This window comes from Augochlora pura, chromosome 3 (genome assembly GCF_028453695.1).
Source record: "Augochlora pura isolate Apur16 chromosome 3, APUR_v2.2.1, whole genome shotgun sequence".
Lineage (NCBI taxonomy): Eukaryota > Metazoa > Arthropoda > Insecta > Hymenoptera > Halictidae > Augochlora > Augochlora pura.
Window position 1 is genome coordinate 18,121,617 of NC_135774.1, and position 18,941 is coordinate 18,140,557.

The 18,941-nt window shown below is 45.0% G+C and overlaps 1 protein-coding gene across 1 annotated transcript; it reads right to left on the reverse strand.

Moving 5' to 3' along the window:
- Positions 1-1,126: 1,126 nt before the first annotated feature.
- Positions 1,127-13,842, reverse strand: LOC144478787 (uncharacterized). The gene has a single exon (XM_078197035.1). It carries the CDS (start codon positions 12,691-12,693, stop codon positions 11,014-11,016), a length of 1,680 nt encoding a protein of 559 aa, XP_078053161.1. The 5' UTR covers positions 12,694-13,842; the 3' UTR covers positions 1,127-11,013.
- Positions 13,843-18,941: the final 5,099 nt, after the last annotated feature.

The following is an 18,941-nucleotide window of genomic DNA, read 5'->3' on the forward strand; positions in this document are numbered from 1 at the left end:
GGTTTCACAAATGGTTTCACGACCGTACGATGCATGAAAGTTTTCAGACAGGAAATGTAGCAGCAGATGCATTGTAGCTTGTAAATTTTTGAGTAGCAAGTGGAGGAATGCGTGAAATTGAAGGTTGAGCGACTCACGGCGATCGTTTTCCAGCCGAGAGAATCACGGTAATTGGTTCGATCGGGATCGATGTTCCTCGTCGGGGAAAAAAGAGGAGAGGTAGCTGTCGTGGTAGACGAAACGCAGGATAATCAAACGTTGAAATGTGCATCGGCTCGATGCGCTCGGCTCGGCACAAGGTTATCCGCGCGCCACGCGTTTAAGGAGCCGATGTCATCGCGTGGATCGCGAGGACGCGGTAGATCATGCGAATGGGGACGTTCGTTAGCCGTGACATTACTGTAGAGTTTTTTCCGGGTATGCATGGTCGAATGTCATAAAATGGTAATGAATGGGACGGTTGGGGACAGGTGTTTGGGCGACTTCGAGTGGCCTGAGCTATTGCTTAGGTTCCTCGAAGTCCTGCGTGGCCGAAATGTAGAGTGTGAGTGAGCCAGAGGGAAATAAAGAATGAAAGAGAGAGAATGAGTAAGAATGAGATAGCGAGTGAGGCAGAGCGAAAGAGTATGAATGCAAGAGAGAGAGAGAGAGAGAGAGAGAGAGTAGTAGGGTAATTTGGAAAAAGGTGAGGAAGGGAGGAAGAACGAACGGAAAAGATCGTTTCAGTCGAAGGAGAACAGTCACGTAGAGAAGTCGTTGTTGTTGTTGTAGTTGTTGAAGTCATTGTAGTTGTTGAGTCGTTATCGTTATTATCGTTGTTGTATGTCGTGGGAAGTTGCGAGTTATTAATAATAAACTATTATTGTTATTGTTAATCAAAGTCGCTTATTTGTTCTTTTATTATTACCACGGAGTTTCGTGGGATTTACCCTGAAAATAATCCTTACATTACTTTCGGCGACGATTGATTTCGATCCGAAGAAGAGTCGTGCCCGTAACAATCCGGGCCGACGAGATTACCAGTGGCAATCAGTGTGCTGGCAATTAATGGCGACGCCTTCCGACATAGATCTATCGATTGAATAATAAACGCGACGAAATTGTGCGGAATTCAAAAATGTTGACGACCAAAATGATTTTCTTTTTACAATGAGGTTGCAGGGCTTAAATAATCGCACAGTTTATCTCCAAATAAGTTTGTTCTATCTGTCAGTATTGCATAGTTATGCAGAAAATGAAATAACAGATGCATCAACTTCAGGGGTTGGTTTTACCGCCTTGATGCGTTCGAAAGCAGCGTTTCTGGTGTATATAGCTATATTTCGCGAGTTTTATTCTATCCGATCTAATCTAATACATATAAAAGTGGGAGATAAGTTATAAGGTTGAAATTTTGCACCAGATGAAAAACTTCTAAATTTGTCAATGACTCTGGCAAATATTTAACTTTATCAATAATTAGAACTAGAGCAAGTAAACCTTGGTTCTAAAGAATTAGATTGGACGTTTAATTTTTTCTATAATCTTGTCCTAAACAAGAGTGTCCCATTCATGGCAGTCATCTACGAAATCGTGATCGTCGTATACATGACAACGAATCTATTATTCAGAGTCAACGAAAAATAATTTAGTGTTACTATAAGCTTTTTACTATCTTCTTTTATCAAAGTGTTTCGCAACGAAAGGATTAACGAATATCATGAAACTTTGCGCACGAGATCGATAGAGGTTGAAGGAAATATCGGATCGAATGAAAATCGGTGAAAAATGGCGGCGAACGGAGGCACGACGGCGCGTTCGTTCCGGACGATTCGAAGGCGAGGAAGAACAGGGGGGATAAGAAAATCGCGTTCCACTTATGCCGGCAATCAAGGCGATTTGCATTCCATGGACGTCCGCCCGGGCTGGCCGCGAATCCGGCGTCTATCGTCGGCTGTGGTTAACCCTGAAAATTATACGCGAGAACGGAATGTGGTCGACGACGGAGGGCTCGCGTGTGTACCCGTGTCCGCGAGTGCACTCCGTGCATAATGCACCGTGCAGGAAACGCTTGATTTCGAGCCGCGCTGAACGCCGTCGATCCCTATAGCCGCAATCCACCGACCCTTACCGATCATTATCCCCGAACCGCGGGCTCGATCATTTCGAACGGCCGATACCGGTCAGAGGAATCGTGGTACCAGGAAACGTGGGACGATTAGAGTGATTCCGTGTCAGCGACTTCTTCTCATCGTCTCGGGCTTCGCAATGCACCTGCAGTGTACAACCGATTGATTATTTGGTATTAATCATTCAGCTGTTGAACGAGACACGTAACACACTTACGGAATAATTCGCAGAAAAAATTTCGACGTTTGTAGTCGGTGTGAAATGTATTTGCAGATCTCTTGGTCGATTAGCAATCTTTCTTGAAAAGCGTGTAAGTTATGGTAATTATTAGATTGTGGATATTACGCATTTATTGTAAGAAATGGATAGTGAAGGCTTGAGAAGAATTTACAAATACTACAGCATTACTATTATTGTCTCAACATCAATGAAAGGGAAAATGTTTTTTGACATTGAATATTTTACTTTTAATATATTAATACTTTATATTTTAATACTTCTTCGTGGAAAGGATTAGTATTTTGTATATAGAGCTGAAGTCAGGTAATCATATTGTATACTTTTGGTTTCACATTTTCGAAAAATTTGTGAACTTCTAGTCAATTTATTTGGTAAACTTTTAAAACTTCTTATAAACTTATTAGGAAAGTTCTTGGAATTTTTAATCATCTTATTTGGGAGATTTACGAAAATTTTAGTAAACTTATATGGTAAGCTTTTAAAGTAATCTTTACGAAAGTTCAATTTTAACAGTGACATTGTATTCAATCGATAAAAGCACTGATGCAAAAGTTCGTTGCATTGTTAGTTTATTATCAATTAATCTTGCATGGCAATCGACACGTAACAATATACATAACACGTCCGCAGATAGTTGAAAAGGAAAGATGGATCGTCTCCTGTGTTCCTTCGCGCATCCCATTTCTCTATCGTAAACTTCACAACATTGGAGATATTGTACAGTCTAGTGTCCATATTATGGGACTCCGCTGCGATTAAAAATGCAACGCTGTGGGAGTTACACAGAGATTAACTACGGAAACGACTGATTTTCCGAGGAGAGCCCATCGATGCATACAGATATATTTCTCGTGGTATTTCGCGCGATAAATACTGCCGTCCTTACTTAAAATGTCTTATTTACAAAATTTGCCATTTCCCATGCCAATTGAAAACATTTGGAACATTATATCAAGATCAAGTCATTCACTGTCACCTATGAGATATCTCATAGTAGACACCCACCTGAAAGCGATTCATTGACCACGACGCGGTTCACAGCTAACGATAAACCAAGATCTATTTATTATTTTCTACTAATCATTCTTAATTTATTTAAAACGAAGAAACGTGGCGTCTATAACACAGATTTCCTCAGAATAGGCTTGCCAGTGAACGCATTAAGCGATGCTGGAATATTTTGTATTCCTGAGAGAGTTCCAAATGCAATTTCTTTGATTTCATTTCACTTATTTAGAAATGAATTTATCAATCACTTTCATAATCATTCCATCTATCATTTTATTAATTTAAAGCTTTATTAACAGAATTGCTAGATAGACAATTTAACTAAAGATGGCAGAACGAACGAAGCTCCATATCGATAAATCGACGAAGGGACGAACAATGATTACTCCGATCGTATATCGCGGAGGACGTTATCCCATTCGGGCTAAAGGGTTAAAAACAAAGAATTATTGTCGAGCTGAAATCACTCCGCGAGGGGGAGCTTTCATGCGATCTGGCACATGCGATTAAATAAATAAGTTCCAGTTGCACCCGCGTCCGACTTGGGACCCGGCCGCAGTAATTCGTTCTTGAAAATTCACGCCTGCAGCTCATCGACTGCCGTTCACAAGTATCAATGAGATTTATTTATTTTCTAATTTAACGAACATCATTTACGTGCTTTTGGTCCTCTCAGGATAGTGCAGCCGGTTACTAATTAATTAACTCACGCTATCTTTGCTGAATAAGAAGTATAAAATTAATAACGTCGATCGTTAGCTTTACGCTAGCCAAACAAAACATATAACATTTTTCTGTACAAAAATCAACAAAAGAAAAGATTACGAAATTTGAATATACAGGGTGTCCCGGAATTCGTAGTACAACCGGACAGGGGGTGTTTTACATAAAAAATCCTCCGTTTTCGTGGTAATCGACTGCAAAGTTCGTTCAACTTGTAAACGATTTAATACAATTTGCTTGTCGTGTATTATTAATCAAATCAAGTGTCGTGCTTGTGTATAGCTAGTTTATAACATAAATGATGTAATTTGCATATAGCAAATGTTACATATTCGAAACATAAGATTACTGAGACATTCGAAAAATTAAGAAGCGATAACAATTTACAATCTGTTCAGAGGTCATTAATTCATCGAGAAAACTTATGTATGCAGCAGCGAGAAGGACATTTTCAACAATTATTGTAGCATTATAATAGTAAGTAGTGAAAAAGAATAAAAAATGAGTAATCAGTAGACACACTTTGTATTGTTTCAACCGCACAATTATCACTATTTGTAAACACTGTCCCGGACAGAGACAAGCAGAGCAGTGAAATACACAACAAGCAAATTATATTAAATGGTTTACAAGTTGAACGAACTTTGAAGTCGATTATTACGAAAACGAATTACCGGATGAAAAAAATTTTATACCAAAATATTTTCTTCTTTTTTAATGTAGAATCACCCCCTACCCGGTTGTACTACGATTTTCGAGACACGCTGTATATTACTCGATATATATATAAAATAAACAAACGAAAGGCACAGTAATTGGTCGCTCTGCGGTAACCGTCTGCATCACCCTAGACCAAAGCGTCATCGCTTGGAACCCTTTCCTAAAAGATCCGGCGATCCTTTAGTGATTTATGGATCTGATACTTATGCACGGCAGTGTCCAGAGATACCCAGGGTCCGCGGAAACCAAGTCGAACATTTTATGGCGTTTGGCACTGATCCCTAGGCTGGATCTTGCTGGGGTAGCGCTGTCGAGTCGAAATCCCAAGGAAAAGTATCGAAATAAAACGAAGGCACTGTCGTTATGCTTGGTTCTGATTCCTGCGAACAGAAAATGGCAGCGTCCGCGTACTATCGACTGGCTTTGCCGAATCGTCGATTATTTACATTCGAAACTTCGCAGATTCGGCGATGATAAATTACGATCGATTTGTCACTTGATTTCTCGCTGTGTCCAGTACTTTCACACAATCTCTTAATTTTCTTCCGTTGACACACTCTACCATAAATATCATCGCTTGTTAACGCGTTGTCTCTTCTTTGTAAACTCAAAGTCTTGTACGCGCGACTATGGAATATTTTGCAATAAAATTTTGTGATGCGATCTCTTTGAACAAATTAATGTCATATTCGTTCTAGGAACAATACGTTTTGGCGAGTAGTTGTCTATCAAAATTAGAAGAATTTTGACGTTCACAATTCAGGGTTATAAATCGCATAGAGCGAAACTTTCTCACGGAAATTGGTCAACGATCGAGAAGAATATCGACCTCTGACTCACGAACAGTGAAAGGAATGTCTCGGTGTGGCGCAAGCCAGTGAATTCGTCGACGAATCGTCACTAGGTCAGCGTTTCATACTACTGCGACCGCGAGAACGATTACGAAAACTGATCGGCCAACCTACTTATGCCTCCACCCGATACCGATCAAACCCACGTCGATCCACACCTCGACAACAATACCGTGTTCCGTAACAATCGATAGCGGCTGCATCTTGCGTGCGCTCGCGTCAAATTTTTACGCTTTAAAGCAGGTAACCAATGACGATCGTATTTGTTTCTATAACGATTCGAAATGTTTTCCAACTATATCGAATTATATTTGAATGATGTTCGAATTATATTGGATTTATATTGGAATTATGTTCCAATAACGTGGAATCTGATAATTGAAAAACTCGAAAAGCAGAAGAAACAAAACTATTAATTACTAAACTATTAAGGTGTATCGACATTCAGACTGAAAGGGCTAAAATGAAACCACTGCCGACCGGAAACGTGTTTATAACAGTCTCGACGTCTGCTTCATAGCATTCGTTCGAGATTGTTCACCGAAAATGGAGAAATAGATCAGCGTGGCTAAAACGAGAGAAGTCCGCGGAGTTTTGCAAACAGGGATCTGGTAACGGCACAAAGACATTTCCCAGAACCATGTGGGACTCGATTTCTAGCCGATTATGCATTCAGCACTAATTCGGTCCACTGCACCCGGGACACCTTGAAACCAATATCGCCTCGCGATTATTTTTTTTCTCTCGATCTCTCATGGTTACGAAACAGAAGCGACACTGCACGCTGCCGACCGATGAAACATGAATAACACGATTTCCATACGTCGCAGGTTTTTTTGCGGCCTTTGCGAAGGAAGTTGCAGTGATCTTAATTAACCGGGTGCTCGGAGGCTAATGAGGCTGCCGAATGGAATGCTGTGTTGCACGGAGGTTGCTTCGCCAAAGTTTATGCGCACCTCGAAGTGTCAGAGAGTTCGCAACAGTTCTCTGCGAAATGGAACGAGTGAATGTCGTCAACCTACAAGGAAATTGTTAACGTTCGCGTTTCAAAGTGATTTGGCGTCGATACGTTGCTCGTTGAATAATTCATGAACGGTCGAACTTTATGGAAAGATTGCAATACTGAAACGTTACGAACGAAAGAGCTAAATGGACGATTCGGAAGCCAATATCAAACTGTAAATTCACTTTTCTTTGTTAGTTAGTTGGATAGTGCGAACCTAGCTTTGTTACATAATTTTTCGGATAATGAATTAATATAGACGATTTATACATGAACAAACAATAGACAGCAACACTTGTATTCGCCACACGTTGGCTAAACGAAATAAAAATAATTTAAAAAGGTGAAATCACGAATTGAAGAGTTGAAAGAAATAATTAAATATTAGTATATTTATAAATATTGACATATTTATCTAGTTGGAGTTAATGAACTCAGACTGATTGGTTTCTGAGCCGTCCAAATATCTCGAACGAGAGCTCGATGAAACTGAGAGATCGATTTTCAATTCGCCTAAATTGTGCCCGCGATGCTAGGTAGTTAACGACGAGGAAATCTGCACGGAGTTGCGAAACGAGGCGCGTGTGGCCGGCTGACATCGACCACGAATCGATGATAATCAAGCCTAATTGCCTATGCATACACGACGATGGCAATGAGTAGTCACTGATGCATAAGAGAACGAGTCTGCGATCGATTTCGAAAGGAAAGAAACATGGCCGCCCGAGCCGGTCCTGAGAAATTTTAATTATTCGCCGACAGGTTTCGCAAAGGTCTCGATTTTGCGAACGTTCACCAAGCTTAGCTTTTGTTTAAACATAGCCGGAAATGTAAAAGTTACCTTTTCCATTAACCAGTCTACGATTTATCAAATATTCACACTGATAATTCCTGGAAATATAAGAAAAAGTGTTTATTTTACTGAGCAATATGTGTTTGTTCTGTTGCTTTAGGTTTATTCTTTTATCTGATTTTCTCTCGTTATTATTTCTTCCAAGAAATAGAAGTTCAAATAGTTAAGAGAAATTTAGAAACATGAAATGCTATTTCAAGAAGTTATTTCCTTAAGTATGTCTTGAGAAAATGCTATTTTAAATAATTATTTCCATTATATCTTGAGAAAATATTATTTTAACGAGTTATTTCCAGTTTAGTTTAGGAAGATACTATTTCAAATAATTTCTCATTATAAATACTGCTCAAATAATTATTTGCGGTTGATTTTAAGAAAATACTACCTAAATTAATCATTTTTATTACCACGACATAAATGACTATATTCAATACTTATTTCTATGATATCAAATGGATCTTGAAATATCATTTTGCGCAAACGAGAGTATTTCATTAGCTGCTTGCAATACTTTTCCAAATATTTTTACTAAGGTGTGTTCGTCGCCAATGGATTTTGATTATTCTTTGGAAATCGAATGACTTTTTGCAATCCTGTCGAAGACAGTTGAGAAACGAGATTCGTTGCTCTCGCTTTCGACGAGGCCAGTGGCCCACGGAACGATCTTTATGGTTTAATTCTATGGCGGTCTTCACCGTGTCGCGTAATTTTTTCCTTCCCACGCAATTAAGATTAATGCTGGCGTTCTCACGGGACGGAAGGCTCTCTCGGCAGGAATTTAAATCGCCGCTATGTTGCCCGCGGCAGGAAACATCGGTGCTCTCTAAAATTAATTAACCGACGAGCCAGTAGAAGGCGACACAATTTCTGTTTCGTAGATTCTGCGCAGCTGTTTCTCGAGTACCAACTTGTTCGAGCAAACCATTAAATTAAGGACGCTTTCAATTATTTTATAAAGTGAAACGCTGATGAAACTTTTTGTCACTTTCCATAACTATTCTTCGATATTTCAAGACACAGAGATATTCTTCTTGTTGCATTTTATTCACGTCTACTGGGATACTAAATCTTGTTCTTTTTTCTGAATAATGAAAAATGCAGAAATTATGCAAAAACGTGCAGTCCCATCCAATTCATACTTCAATAAAAATCTCTACCCTTTTTGCTTTATATGAAACATGATTTATAGATCGAACAACGTTGTCGTTCACGGAGAACAAGATTTATTGTTCCAATAAAGATCAATAAACTGTGAGGAGTAAAAAATGCATGCCGAATGACAGACGGAAATATAATTATGTTAATTACTATCGAAACGTGGAAAAATATGTATAGAAAGCAACGAAAAGTTTCATTAATGTTTTACGTTATAAAAACATTGCTGAAAGTTGTTCTTAGTTGAAGGGTTTACTACAACCTTAACCAGTTAGCTGCTGCAATCTGTTTGATAAGTGTATACATTTTTATAATACATAATTGAATAAAGAACCTCTTTAGTCAGTCAGCATTTCAACAATTTTCCAAAAAATGTAATAGATTAAAAATTAAAAAGTCAAGCGATTCGATTACACCGAATTCATAAAATCTTTGAAGTATTAAATTGAATTACGAAAAACGAGACCAACAATATTTTTCCCACATAGAAATACAGCAGAATTTTAACAAGAAATACAGATACATTTAGCTGGTGAAGATTGAATTGATCAGACATTTTACTGTATCCATCTCTTCGAAAAAAGCTTCTCTAACTATACGATCTCTAACAAAACTGTACATTGATATCCTTGCTTAAAGGTTACAGCTTCAAAGAACACATAATTGAACAAAGAACAGCAAGCATGTATCCTTCTCAAGCAGTTAGCTGTTTTCTGCGAGTACTCTCGCCGGAAGAAATGGCAACATTTCGCGTTAACTGGTTAACGGTAATTGGCGGGTCTTCGTGCAAATGTTTCCTCCTGACTAGAAGGTCTGTCTTGATAAGAATAAAAGCTATTAGGCGTTCTTTCTTGGGAATTCCCAGGCACCGCAAATGCACCGAGATCGACCGATAATTCCTTTGACTCGTAATAATATTTTTATGAGTGCGAACAGTGTTGGTGGATCGCGGCCACTCGGTAAACGTTCACGATCGAAGGGGATCGACGGATCAACAGGTTCGAGGCTCGTCTCCATATGAAGCGAAACGGCTGGAAAAGCAAGCGACACGTTTTCTCAGCCGAGCCCGCGTGCTTCGCTCTCCTAACGAGCTCCGGCCATTAGAACGATCTTCTTGGCCGCGGCCGGGTGACAATAATTCGAGTCTAATTAGTCGATTCCCGTCCAGAACAGGAAGACCGCTTTCGTTTCCGCGATTCTCCATAAAGAATGTTCAATTCGTGACTGGACCAGCGGAGCTTTCAAGTCAGACAAGCGAACACTTTCTCTCGAAATATTCCCGACGAATTAATTATCCCCGAATCTGCCAAGTTCCTCGGAACGTCTCGAAGCATAGAGCCGCATTCACGGAGTCTTGTTCACAATTATTTACAATCGATAATCCCTAATCAATTATTTATAATTACAAAGTCTTGAACGTGGTGTTAAATAATCGCCAAGATCGATCATTAGACCGCGGGAGATCAGAAAAGCAAAATTGTGAAAACCTTACCATTGTTTAGAGGTACAATTGCATCGCTATAAATCTATTAAAGTAATCAAGCACAGAATTCCACGTGCATCTAGCTCTTGTATCTTGTCATTGATATAAACAATTTTCAATTTGCACACAAAATTTGGGGTCCGGTAATCGTACACCGATAAATTCTGAACGAAAGCGAAACATGAAAGATCTGAAGAATCGATTTAACACGACATTTCAAGATCACGCCCAAGATGATCCGATAAATAAGACTCCAATTTGAATAGGGTTCATAGATCCACGTTACCGCTGTTTAGTGTTGTGATTACAAAACTTTCAAATACAGAGAAGAATCTTCGGAATTCCGGTACGGCCACGAGGACTAAACGAGCCTGGAGGCCTCGAATTCGATCGCGCTCGGCTCTATCTACCGCGGTAACGAGGTCACGGCTAGAAACTGGCGACGAGGATGAGGCCGGGTGCCATATTGGGTTGCTGCCCGAGTGATTTTCCTACTCGGCTGGTTCCGGGAATCGAAAGCTACCGGGGAACCAGTCGCGGACGCGGCCAAGCCACCCAGCGCGATTTTCCACGCGGACATCGCGAACCAACGAGTCCCGGAGTCGCTCCGAGAGCTCCTCTTTACCCAGTTTATCTACAAATATATCGATCCCGAGAGTCCTTATCTCCTAGTTCACCGTACGCGTCGTCGTAGCTTAGACGTGATCGGAACCCCGTCCGCACTGTCAATCGTTCCGCGAAACCAAGGAAGATCTGCGTCGACAAACAGAGGCCTATGAACAACCGACGAGGTTTCACTGGGATCCACCTGGATGATGGCGGGTCGAGGGGATCCGAGTTAGCCAGAACGCTCAGTCCGATTCGGGCGTTAACGAGGTCGCGGCCTGGGTAGCGGCTGCTGATGATGGGAGTACCCGGTTCTGGAGTTGGCCGCGGGTATGGTTCTCTCCGGGCTGTCGTCCAGACTGAGCCCGGCAACCAGTTGCGCGATCTCTCTGTCCTTCTTCTCCTCTTTGGGCAGCGCGGTGCCGTTCTGGCCGCTGAATCCCAGAGAGGCCAGACTGCCGTGGCTTCTGCTGCGATGCTCCGCGCGGATGCTGTACGAGAACGCCCTCTCGTTCAGGTGGCCCTTCCGCCGGTAGATCCCGGTGCCGAACCGGGACTCGTTCTCGGGACTGTCCCCCGCAGCACGGTTCATCTCCGCGGTAGTTAAGTCAGCGTGAGAAGCGGCCAGCCTCCTGGAGGCTCCAAGAGTCGAGGTGTCTGCGTCAGGGTGCTGCCTCCTGCTCCTGTTTCCTGCAGTTCCGTAGGTACCAGCGGGGTACATGGCGGCGGCCGGTGGAGGCGGTGGCACCACCGGAAGCGGAGCGTACACGGGGACTATGGGAGCAGCGGCCGGGATCGGTCTGAGTCCTCTAGGATGATGATGAGCTTTTCTAGGCAGTGTGGCGGCGGGCACCAAGAGGACAGGCGCCGGTCTGGCCAGAGTTCCTGCGACGGATCTGCTACTGGGAGGCAGCGGATGAGGGTGGTAGTGTTGCTGCCTGACAGGATGGCCCAGGGTATGGTGTCCATGGCCGTTCGTGTAGATCCCCTGCTGAAACTGCGGGTGGAGGTGCGGCTGCTGTAGCGGATCCTCGTGGGAGTTCCTGTTCTTGAGCTTCTTCAGCTTCTTGTTCGCTTTCCTGCGGACCGAGGAGGAGGACGACTCCTCCAGGAGCAACGGCTGGGAAGGTGGTGGCGGTGGCGGTGGCGGAGGAGGTGGTGCAATCAGCTGACGCGGCCTAGAGCCCTTGGTGCTCCGCAGGGTGCCCTGCTCTTGGTAGAGGCCGTCCACTTCGTCGCGCCCCCGAGCCCAGACCTTGTGGTTCTCGTCGCCGTTATAAAGGCTCAGGTCGTCCGTCGAGGTCGTGTCCAGACGGTTCGCCTGGGGACTGTCGAGGGTGGTGCTGGAGCCTCCTAGCGTGTGGTAGAGGCTGTTGTTCGACGGATGGTTGTTCGTAACGCCATTGGTGGTGGCGGCGGACGGGTCGAGACCTTTCGCGTAGCTGCTGTCGGCATACGCGTGGAAGCAACACCTGACCAGGGCGTTGGCCGCCATGTCTCTCTTGCAGATAAACGCATGACACTCGAGCACCTTGATACCGGTGGTGCGCCGCAGCACAGCGGCGAACAGAGGTGGATGGTTCGCGCTCGGGGTCCTGGCGAACGGGGAGTCCAGAGGCAGGAACCTCGTGTTCGACGAGTCTCCGCTTCCGCCTTTCACGTGTCTCACCGCGGCGCAATAATGGAGCGCCTCAATCGGAAAGAATCTGGTCACCTTCTTGCGGTGCTCGTCCACGTTCTCCAGCAGCAGGCCGTTGCTCCAGACGCTGAGCCAGGAGTCGATACCGCGGGCACCCAAGGCGCCCTGCTCTGGGTACAACTCCCTCAGCGGTTCCTGGACACCCAGAAGGCCCTCCTTGCTCGCGTGAGGCACGGAGCTGCCCAGGTAGAGGACCCTGCAGCGACAATACGGCGTCGCCGTGTCCTGATTGGCGCCCCTCATCTTCTCGGTATACTCAAAGCCGAGGTGTAACGGGTCACAGGCTCCCGGACAACGAAGGCTCGATGGAACACGATCCGGAAACAACTAGAATCACCCGGCGGGACAACACCAAAAGCATCGAGCACGAAGTAAACGAAGATAAGCGCGGACGAGGCGGACGCGACAGGCGAGCCAGAGACCCGGTGAATTCACTTCACTCGCGATTACGCAGTCACTTTCCAGTCGGACGTTGCAAAATACGCGTGCGTAGACGTGGAGGAGAGCCACTCTCGGCTCTATTTCGCAGCAGCTGTAGCCGCCACTTGCCCGAGATCGGCGTCAGGCCATTATGGCCGCCTTCTGACGGGTCTTACCCCTCCTCCTCCTTCTCCTCGCATCAGCTCTCTTCCCCGCACCTCCTTCTCCGTTCGCTAGCAGGCTAGGCGCTCGCGGGTCGGGTTCTTTCCTCCGGTCGTCTCCCTCTACCTCTCTACCTCTCTCTCTCTCTCCCTCTCTCTCTCGCACGCACGGTCTCACTCTCTCTCTTTCTCGGGCGACGTTCTCCGGGACCCGCTTCCCCCACTTCGGCTGCCGACAGGCCCAGGTCTCCTCCTGAGGTATGCGGTTCGCGCAGTGGCGTCGTCGTCCGTCCGGTCGCCCCTTACCTCCACGTGCACCAGGGAACCGACAGGTAACACACCCGGCACACTCCGAAACCCGCACACGAACACGCCCGAGACTCTCGCGAGGACTCGGGCTGAGAGAAACGGAATTCAAGGGGCTCGCCGAGTGGCGAGTCGGCGCTGCTGGAATCCAGAGGCGCGGCCGCAGGCGTCAGCCACGCGAGCCGTCGTCTCCGATGTTCTCGCGAGCCTCATCGGCTCCTCTCAGACCCTGCGAGACGGGTTGCGATCGCAGACCGGAATGGGTCCTATTCTCGACCCACGGACGCACGAATCGCGCAGATGGCGCTGTTTCACCTCCTTTGAGCGCTGACTCCTGTCGCTTTGGCTCCTCTGTCCTCGGGGCTTCTTTTGTCCAAAGACACGCTGCTTCCGCTGACTGGACCCTTTACTTAGGCCACCAAACGCGCACCACTGTCAGCGGGACACCGAGCTGCGACCGCCTCTACGCTCCTCTCAGGACTGCGGACCCAAGCAACGCGTGAGACTCCCGAGCCCGAGTCCCACCACCGCTCCATCAGGCCCCTCTCTTTCTCGACCGCTCTTTCTCTCTCTTCCTCGCGGTCTCCGAGTCTCCGATATTCTCTCTCTCGGTCTCTGAAACTCTGATGCCCTCTCTCTCGATTGCCGAGTCTCCGGTGACCTCTCTCGCTCTGGCTTTCGACGCCTCGGCACTCCCTGACTCGATGTGTCGTCGTACCTGCTTCGGGATCCATTCTCTCGATGGGGTGTCTGGAATTGTGCCGAGGGAAATGGGCATTCTTAGGCTGACTTTATGGAAGAACGCTGATAATGGCTCTCGCGATTTTTTCTCGTCGCACCTCGGGTGATGCAACTGGGCGTCCTGTCCCCGCTGGCTCCCGGCCGCTCCTCGTTAATCGACGCCGAGAAATTGTTTCTCAGCAACGCGACGATCGAGAGGCTTTTCATCGACGTCATCGCTGCTAAGTTACTACCGGCGGGATGCGGAGGAGATATTTCACGGCGATTTTCTCTGGAGGACGCTCGGTTACTTTCGTTTGGGCGCCCCTCGACGGATCCACCAACGCGCCGTGCAAGCGTGTCCTTGCTACTTTTACGAAGTCTTGCTAATCAACTGATATTAGAGCTCGATGTTTCCAGCCTTGATACGCCGAGGGATTTCCTACGGCTGTCGCGGTTCATCATCGGTCGTTAAGACAGTGGAGTAAACACTCTCTCTCTCTAACTGTCCATTAGACTGTAAACAAGAATGGACAGTTCGGGAAGGGGAGATGCGATTATTATAGCCGTCCAACTCGTTATTATAGTTGCAGACAATTGGCCATCTTGTTCTTTGTGACGTTTATTCCCTTTCGAACGATGTGTTATTTTATTTACACGATTTCACCCACGTGCATCGAACGCAGGGTTAATTTGATCCGTTTGCGATTAAACGGTACGATAGTGACGTCTCGATAATACTCGAAAAGTCACGAATGTGCTACGAACATCCTAGAATGTCTTTTGTCACAAATCAAGGAATCTTTTAGACATCTTTAAAACGTCCTTTAGATGTCTAAAAGATATCTTATGGATATTTTTTGAGCGTTGATTTAAAGTCTAAGATCATACAAACATCATACAAACATCATACGCTCCTATTTACAGCGTATGACGTTCAGAAGTAAAATGGATGAAAATCGAATGTCTTTAACAGGTCCAGTGCTTGTTGGGTAAAGTGCAATCAAATTTGTAAAAAACTTACGAAAAATACGCTTATTTCGTGTTTGAAATTCACGAAGCTCGGCGAGGCGAATTCAATTAAAACCGGCACCGTTTTCTTCGCTAATTCACCGTCTGCGTCCATCCCGATACTTATCCCCCCGGCCGCTTCGTTAACAAACTCCCGTCCCAGTTTAATTGTCACGCTTTCGGCTTCGTTTATCGTTGTCCCGTGAATCGTCGGCGATCTTCTAGGGCGAGTTTTAATTACACAGGCCTAGGCATCCTCGAAAAAGTTGTCTGCTTATCGATCGTTCGATCCCCACGGAAGATGTTCCTACAGCCGAGAGTATCAGCTAACGAACCCGCACTACTCTCTTTTCACGCGTTACGACCGATCTAATCGCTTCCATTTAAAATTGTAAATAGGACTAGCTTCAACCGGAGGCTAGCAGATGCCTCTCACTTCTTCGTGCAATTTAGAAAAGCTTTGTTCATTCATTTCGTTCCAGGGAAGACCGACCACGGTTGTAACACCGGCGCCATGGTAATACTTTGACTTCAGATCGCGACTGCGCACGAATTATTGCATTTGAAGCGGCAATTATTACGACAACCATATGTTTCATTCCTTTCTTTAAACATTTTAATAAACGCAAATTGATATATTTGTAGCTTCTTCGAATATCTTTCTAACGAAACGTTATTAACGAAAGGCAGCAGTATTACGTGAAACACGTTGTTGTTATTCAGGAAAATAAAAATTAACCTATCGAAATTTCGGTCAGTGAAGGCGATCTTTCGTTTCATCGCCTTTCGGGGCCCGAAAATGTTCCCGTGTCGAGCAGGTAGAGGCAACGAACGGGCGGCCGTCGGGTGAGCGGACGAGCAGCGCACCTGCGCGTTGGCCCGCCAGGCGGTCTTTATAGGTCGCAGACTATGCCCATTCCATGGTAGAGCTGAATGCGTGCGATTCTCTTTTGACAGAAGCCGATTCGAGGTCTCGAGGTCGCCTCGTCGGCTCGCCGGTTGATCACCGCGTGGTCTCGAACGGGAAATCGCGAATATTTGTTGCGCAACTCTTGCTGCGGCCCCGTCGACGTTTGAGCACCACGGTCCGTTGACACCGCGGAAACCAGGAAATCAACGTTTCGGCTGCGTAATTTCTACAAACGAATCACGACACGCGCGTTGACCGCGTTCCGATGAAATTAAAGGCCGGCCCCATCGCACGGTTTCGTTCTCGATCGACGTCAACACTGGATCTACTACACTAAATCTACTACGCTAGATCTATTACAGTAAATCTACTAGACTGGCCAAAATGACCGATTTTTTATTTCTTCATGATCTTTTCTTTTAGAATTTCTAATGTTGTAAATATACTTCTTGGAGAAACTTTTGGGAACACTTCTTCCTTTAATATAAATTAATGCAGTCTTGGCATTGTTATAAAATAAGATACACTAGTCGTCCAATATATGTATGTATATTAGGGTGTTTCGGGCACGGTAGTTGATATTTCGATACGACCCCCTCCATCGTTGCTTGAACGAATATTTGGTTTTTAAAATTTCGCGATCCGAAATCATTTGCCCTACCAAGCGGTGCTTCGAATGGATCCTCTGCGCAGATTTGCCGCATGGTTGAACGATCGGGATAGGAGGCTTTCTTTCTTTTCGTTGGTGGTTGGAAAGTTGTGGAAGAAGTTGCTAAGCTTCTTCGCACGCTGAACTACCATTCAACATTGCTGAAAAAACCTGACAAAGAAGTCGACTTGTCCCACGAGCAGAAACTTGCGAGATCGAGGATGAGATTGGCAAGAAGGATCGTTCTGAATCCGTTCGAAGTTCCCGTGCTTTCGCGAGCGGATTTTGTAACAGATCTGGGACAGCAAAACCGGCGGGATTTCGCAAGGATACGTTCGCTCGAATTCGAGACGGTCCGGGTTTTGCGGCGGCGAGTCTACTCGGCGCAAAAGATTGTCATGCATCGGCGCTTTAAACATCGTGACCGATATTCCCGGCGGCCGGGCGGAGGCTTTTTATCGGAGCGAAGCCATCTGAAGCCGTCAGAACGGTATCGAAAAATGTGTCGTCGTTCTTGCCCGAATGCGCGGAGAGTTTCAAATTGTCCGTATCGGGACCGCGGATTTTTTCAGGGCATTTCGATGAATTTTTATGGCAATGTTTCCCTTAGATCGACGGCTTACGGGCAACGCCACGCGGAAAAAGGAAACGACCGACAAGTGTCCCGGCCGTCGTTAACCCGGAAAAAGAGAAAGAAGATTGCCAAGTGTTTTGAAAGCTTTCCCCGTCACCTCGAGACCGGTACTGCTCCTTTACCGGAAGCACCGACTGGAATTTCTTTGTGGGTTCGCGGTGCCGGGTAAGAGTTTGTCACCGATCTCCGTGAATTTATTAGCCGACCGCGGCTGCGAATGGATGAAGTAATGAACAGCAGAGTACGGCGATTTTTATTTGAAGAAGTGATGCAGCCTCTGGATTTATTTATCAATAACAGTCTTATTCTTAACTAAGGATTAATTTCTTCGAACAGATTTTCGAACGAGGTATAGATATTCGAATAAATCTCTCTAAATAATTCCGAAGACGTATCAACGAGTAACGAATCATTTTTTATAAAATAAAATTGTTATTTAGCTTTCAGAAGATCACCTATGTTGGAAGGGTCGACGTCAGCTTTTTTCTCGAATGCTCGATACACGATTAGGAGGAATATTCTCGAAAATAACGTTCGGAGACGAATACGAATGGATCAATTAACATACCACTGGTTGAATTACGAAACGAATAGAGGGGAGGAGGAACTCTTGGCCAATATGGCGGCCGATCCGGTGGCCCGCAGCTTCTGGATTCCACATGATTAACGTGATGATACGTTACATATAACGTGTATACATGTAACCCACAATACCCATAACATGATAACCCACTGACCCACTGGTCTCCTCGGTTTCAGGCGTCGCACGTGAATTCAGGTGTAACCTATTGCCGGCGAATATGAATATTCAGGAACCGATGCTCTCCATAAAACAATAGTACACAAAGGAACCGTCCGCGGAACAAAGCCAGCAAGATGGAGGACTCGGACGGATTCGCGAGATCTTCTTATAAGAGAAATAAAACTCGAGGAGATTGTTGTTCTGGGAACCCTCTGTCGCGGCTAGGAGGAACCGGTGATTTCAGCGATTCGTAGTCGTCCTTCGGATAAGCAGTTAGGATGGAGTCGAAGTGCTCGAGCAGCTTCGGGCATCTGGATCCGACTATTTGCATACTAATGCGCCATTCCAGTCCCGGAATGCACTCGTGTTTTCGGGATTCCACCGGGCACGGAATTCTTTCTTGTCGTAGTAGGAACGATGTTGGAATGCAACCGTGATAAACTTCGAATTCCATTTTACACGAATTACATTTATAACTCGTTATCCGGTATTGCATTCGCGGGTACTCGTACTTTTCATTTTGTAACCAATATAATAATATTAATTTTCTTTGTCAATATCTTTGCGGTTCCTCTTCAACTTTATTGGTACTTCTTTTGATCTTTCTATAACATGTCGTCGTTAACACAGTTTTCAGATCTCGCACTATGTCCTTAACCTTTAGGGCTCTATGGAAGCATATATGCGTTTGGCGAAAGTCGTCGTTGTGGCCGAAGGACGCAGATATGCGTTTACTCTAAGTCATCGGCGTGGACTAAGGGCGCCTATATGCGTCTGTCGATTTTTTCGATCAATGTGCAGTTACTTTTTTTTCAAAAATAATACAGGGGCACTCGGTAGTAATTTAAATAAACACTCAAAATAGCACTCTTTAATTATTTAACCCCTTGCAAAAAGATTACTATAATATATTACTGTTTGCGCCTCAAATACTTAGT

Bases quoted from the DNA above. Each gene is read 5' to 3' on its own strand.
- LOC144478787 (XM_078197035.1), bottom strand. From the start codon at position 12,693: ATGAGGGGCGCCAATCAGGACACGGCGACGCCGTATTGTCGCTGCAGG.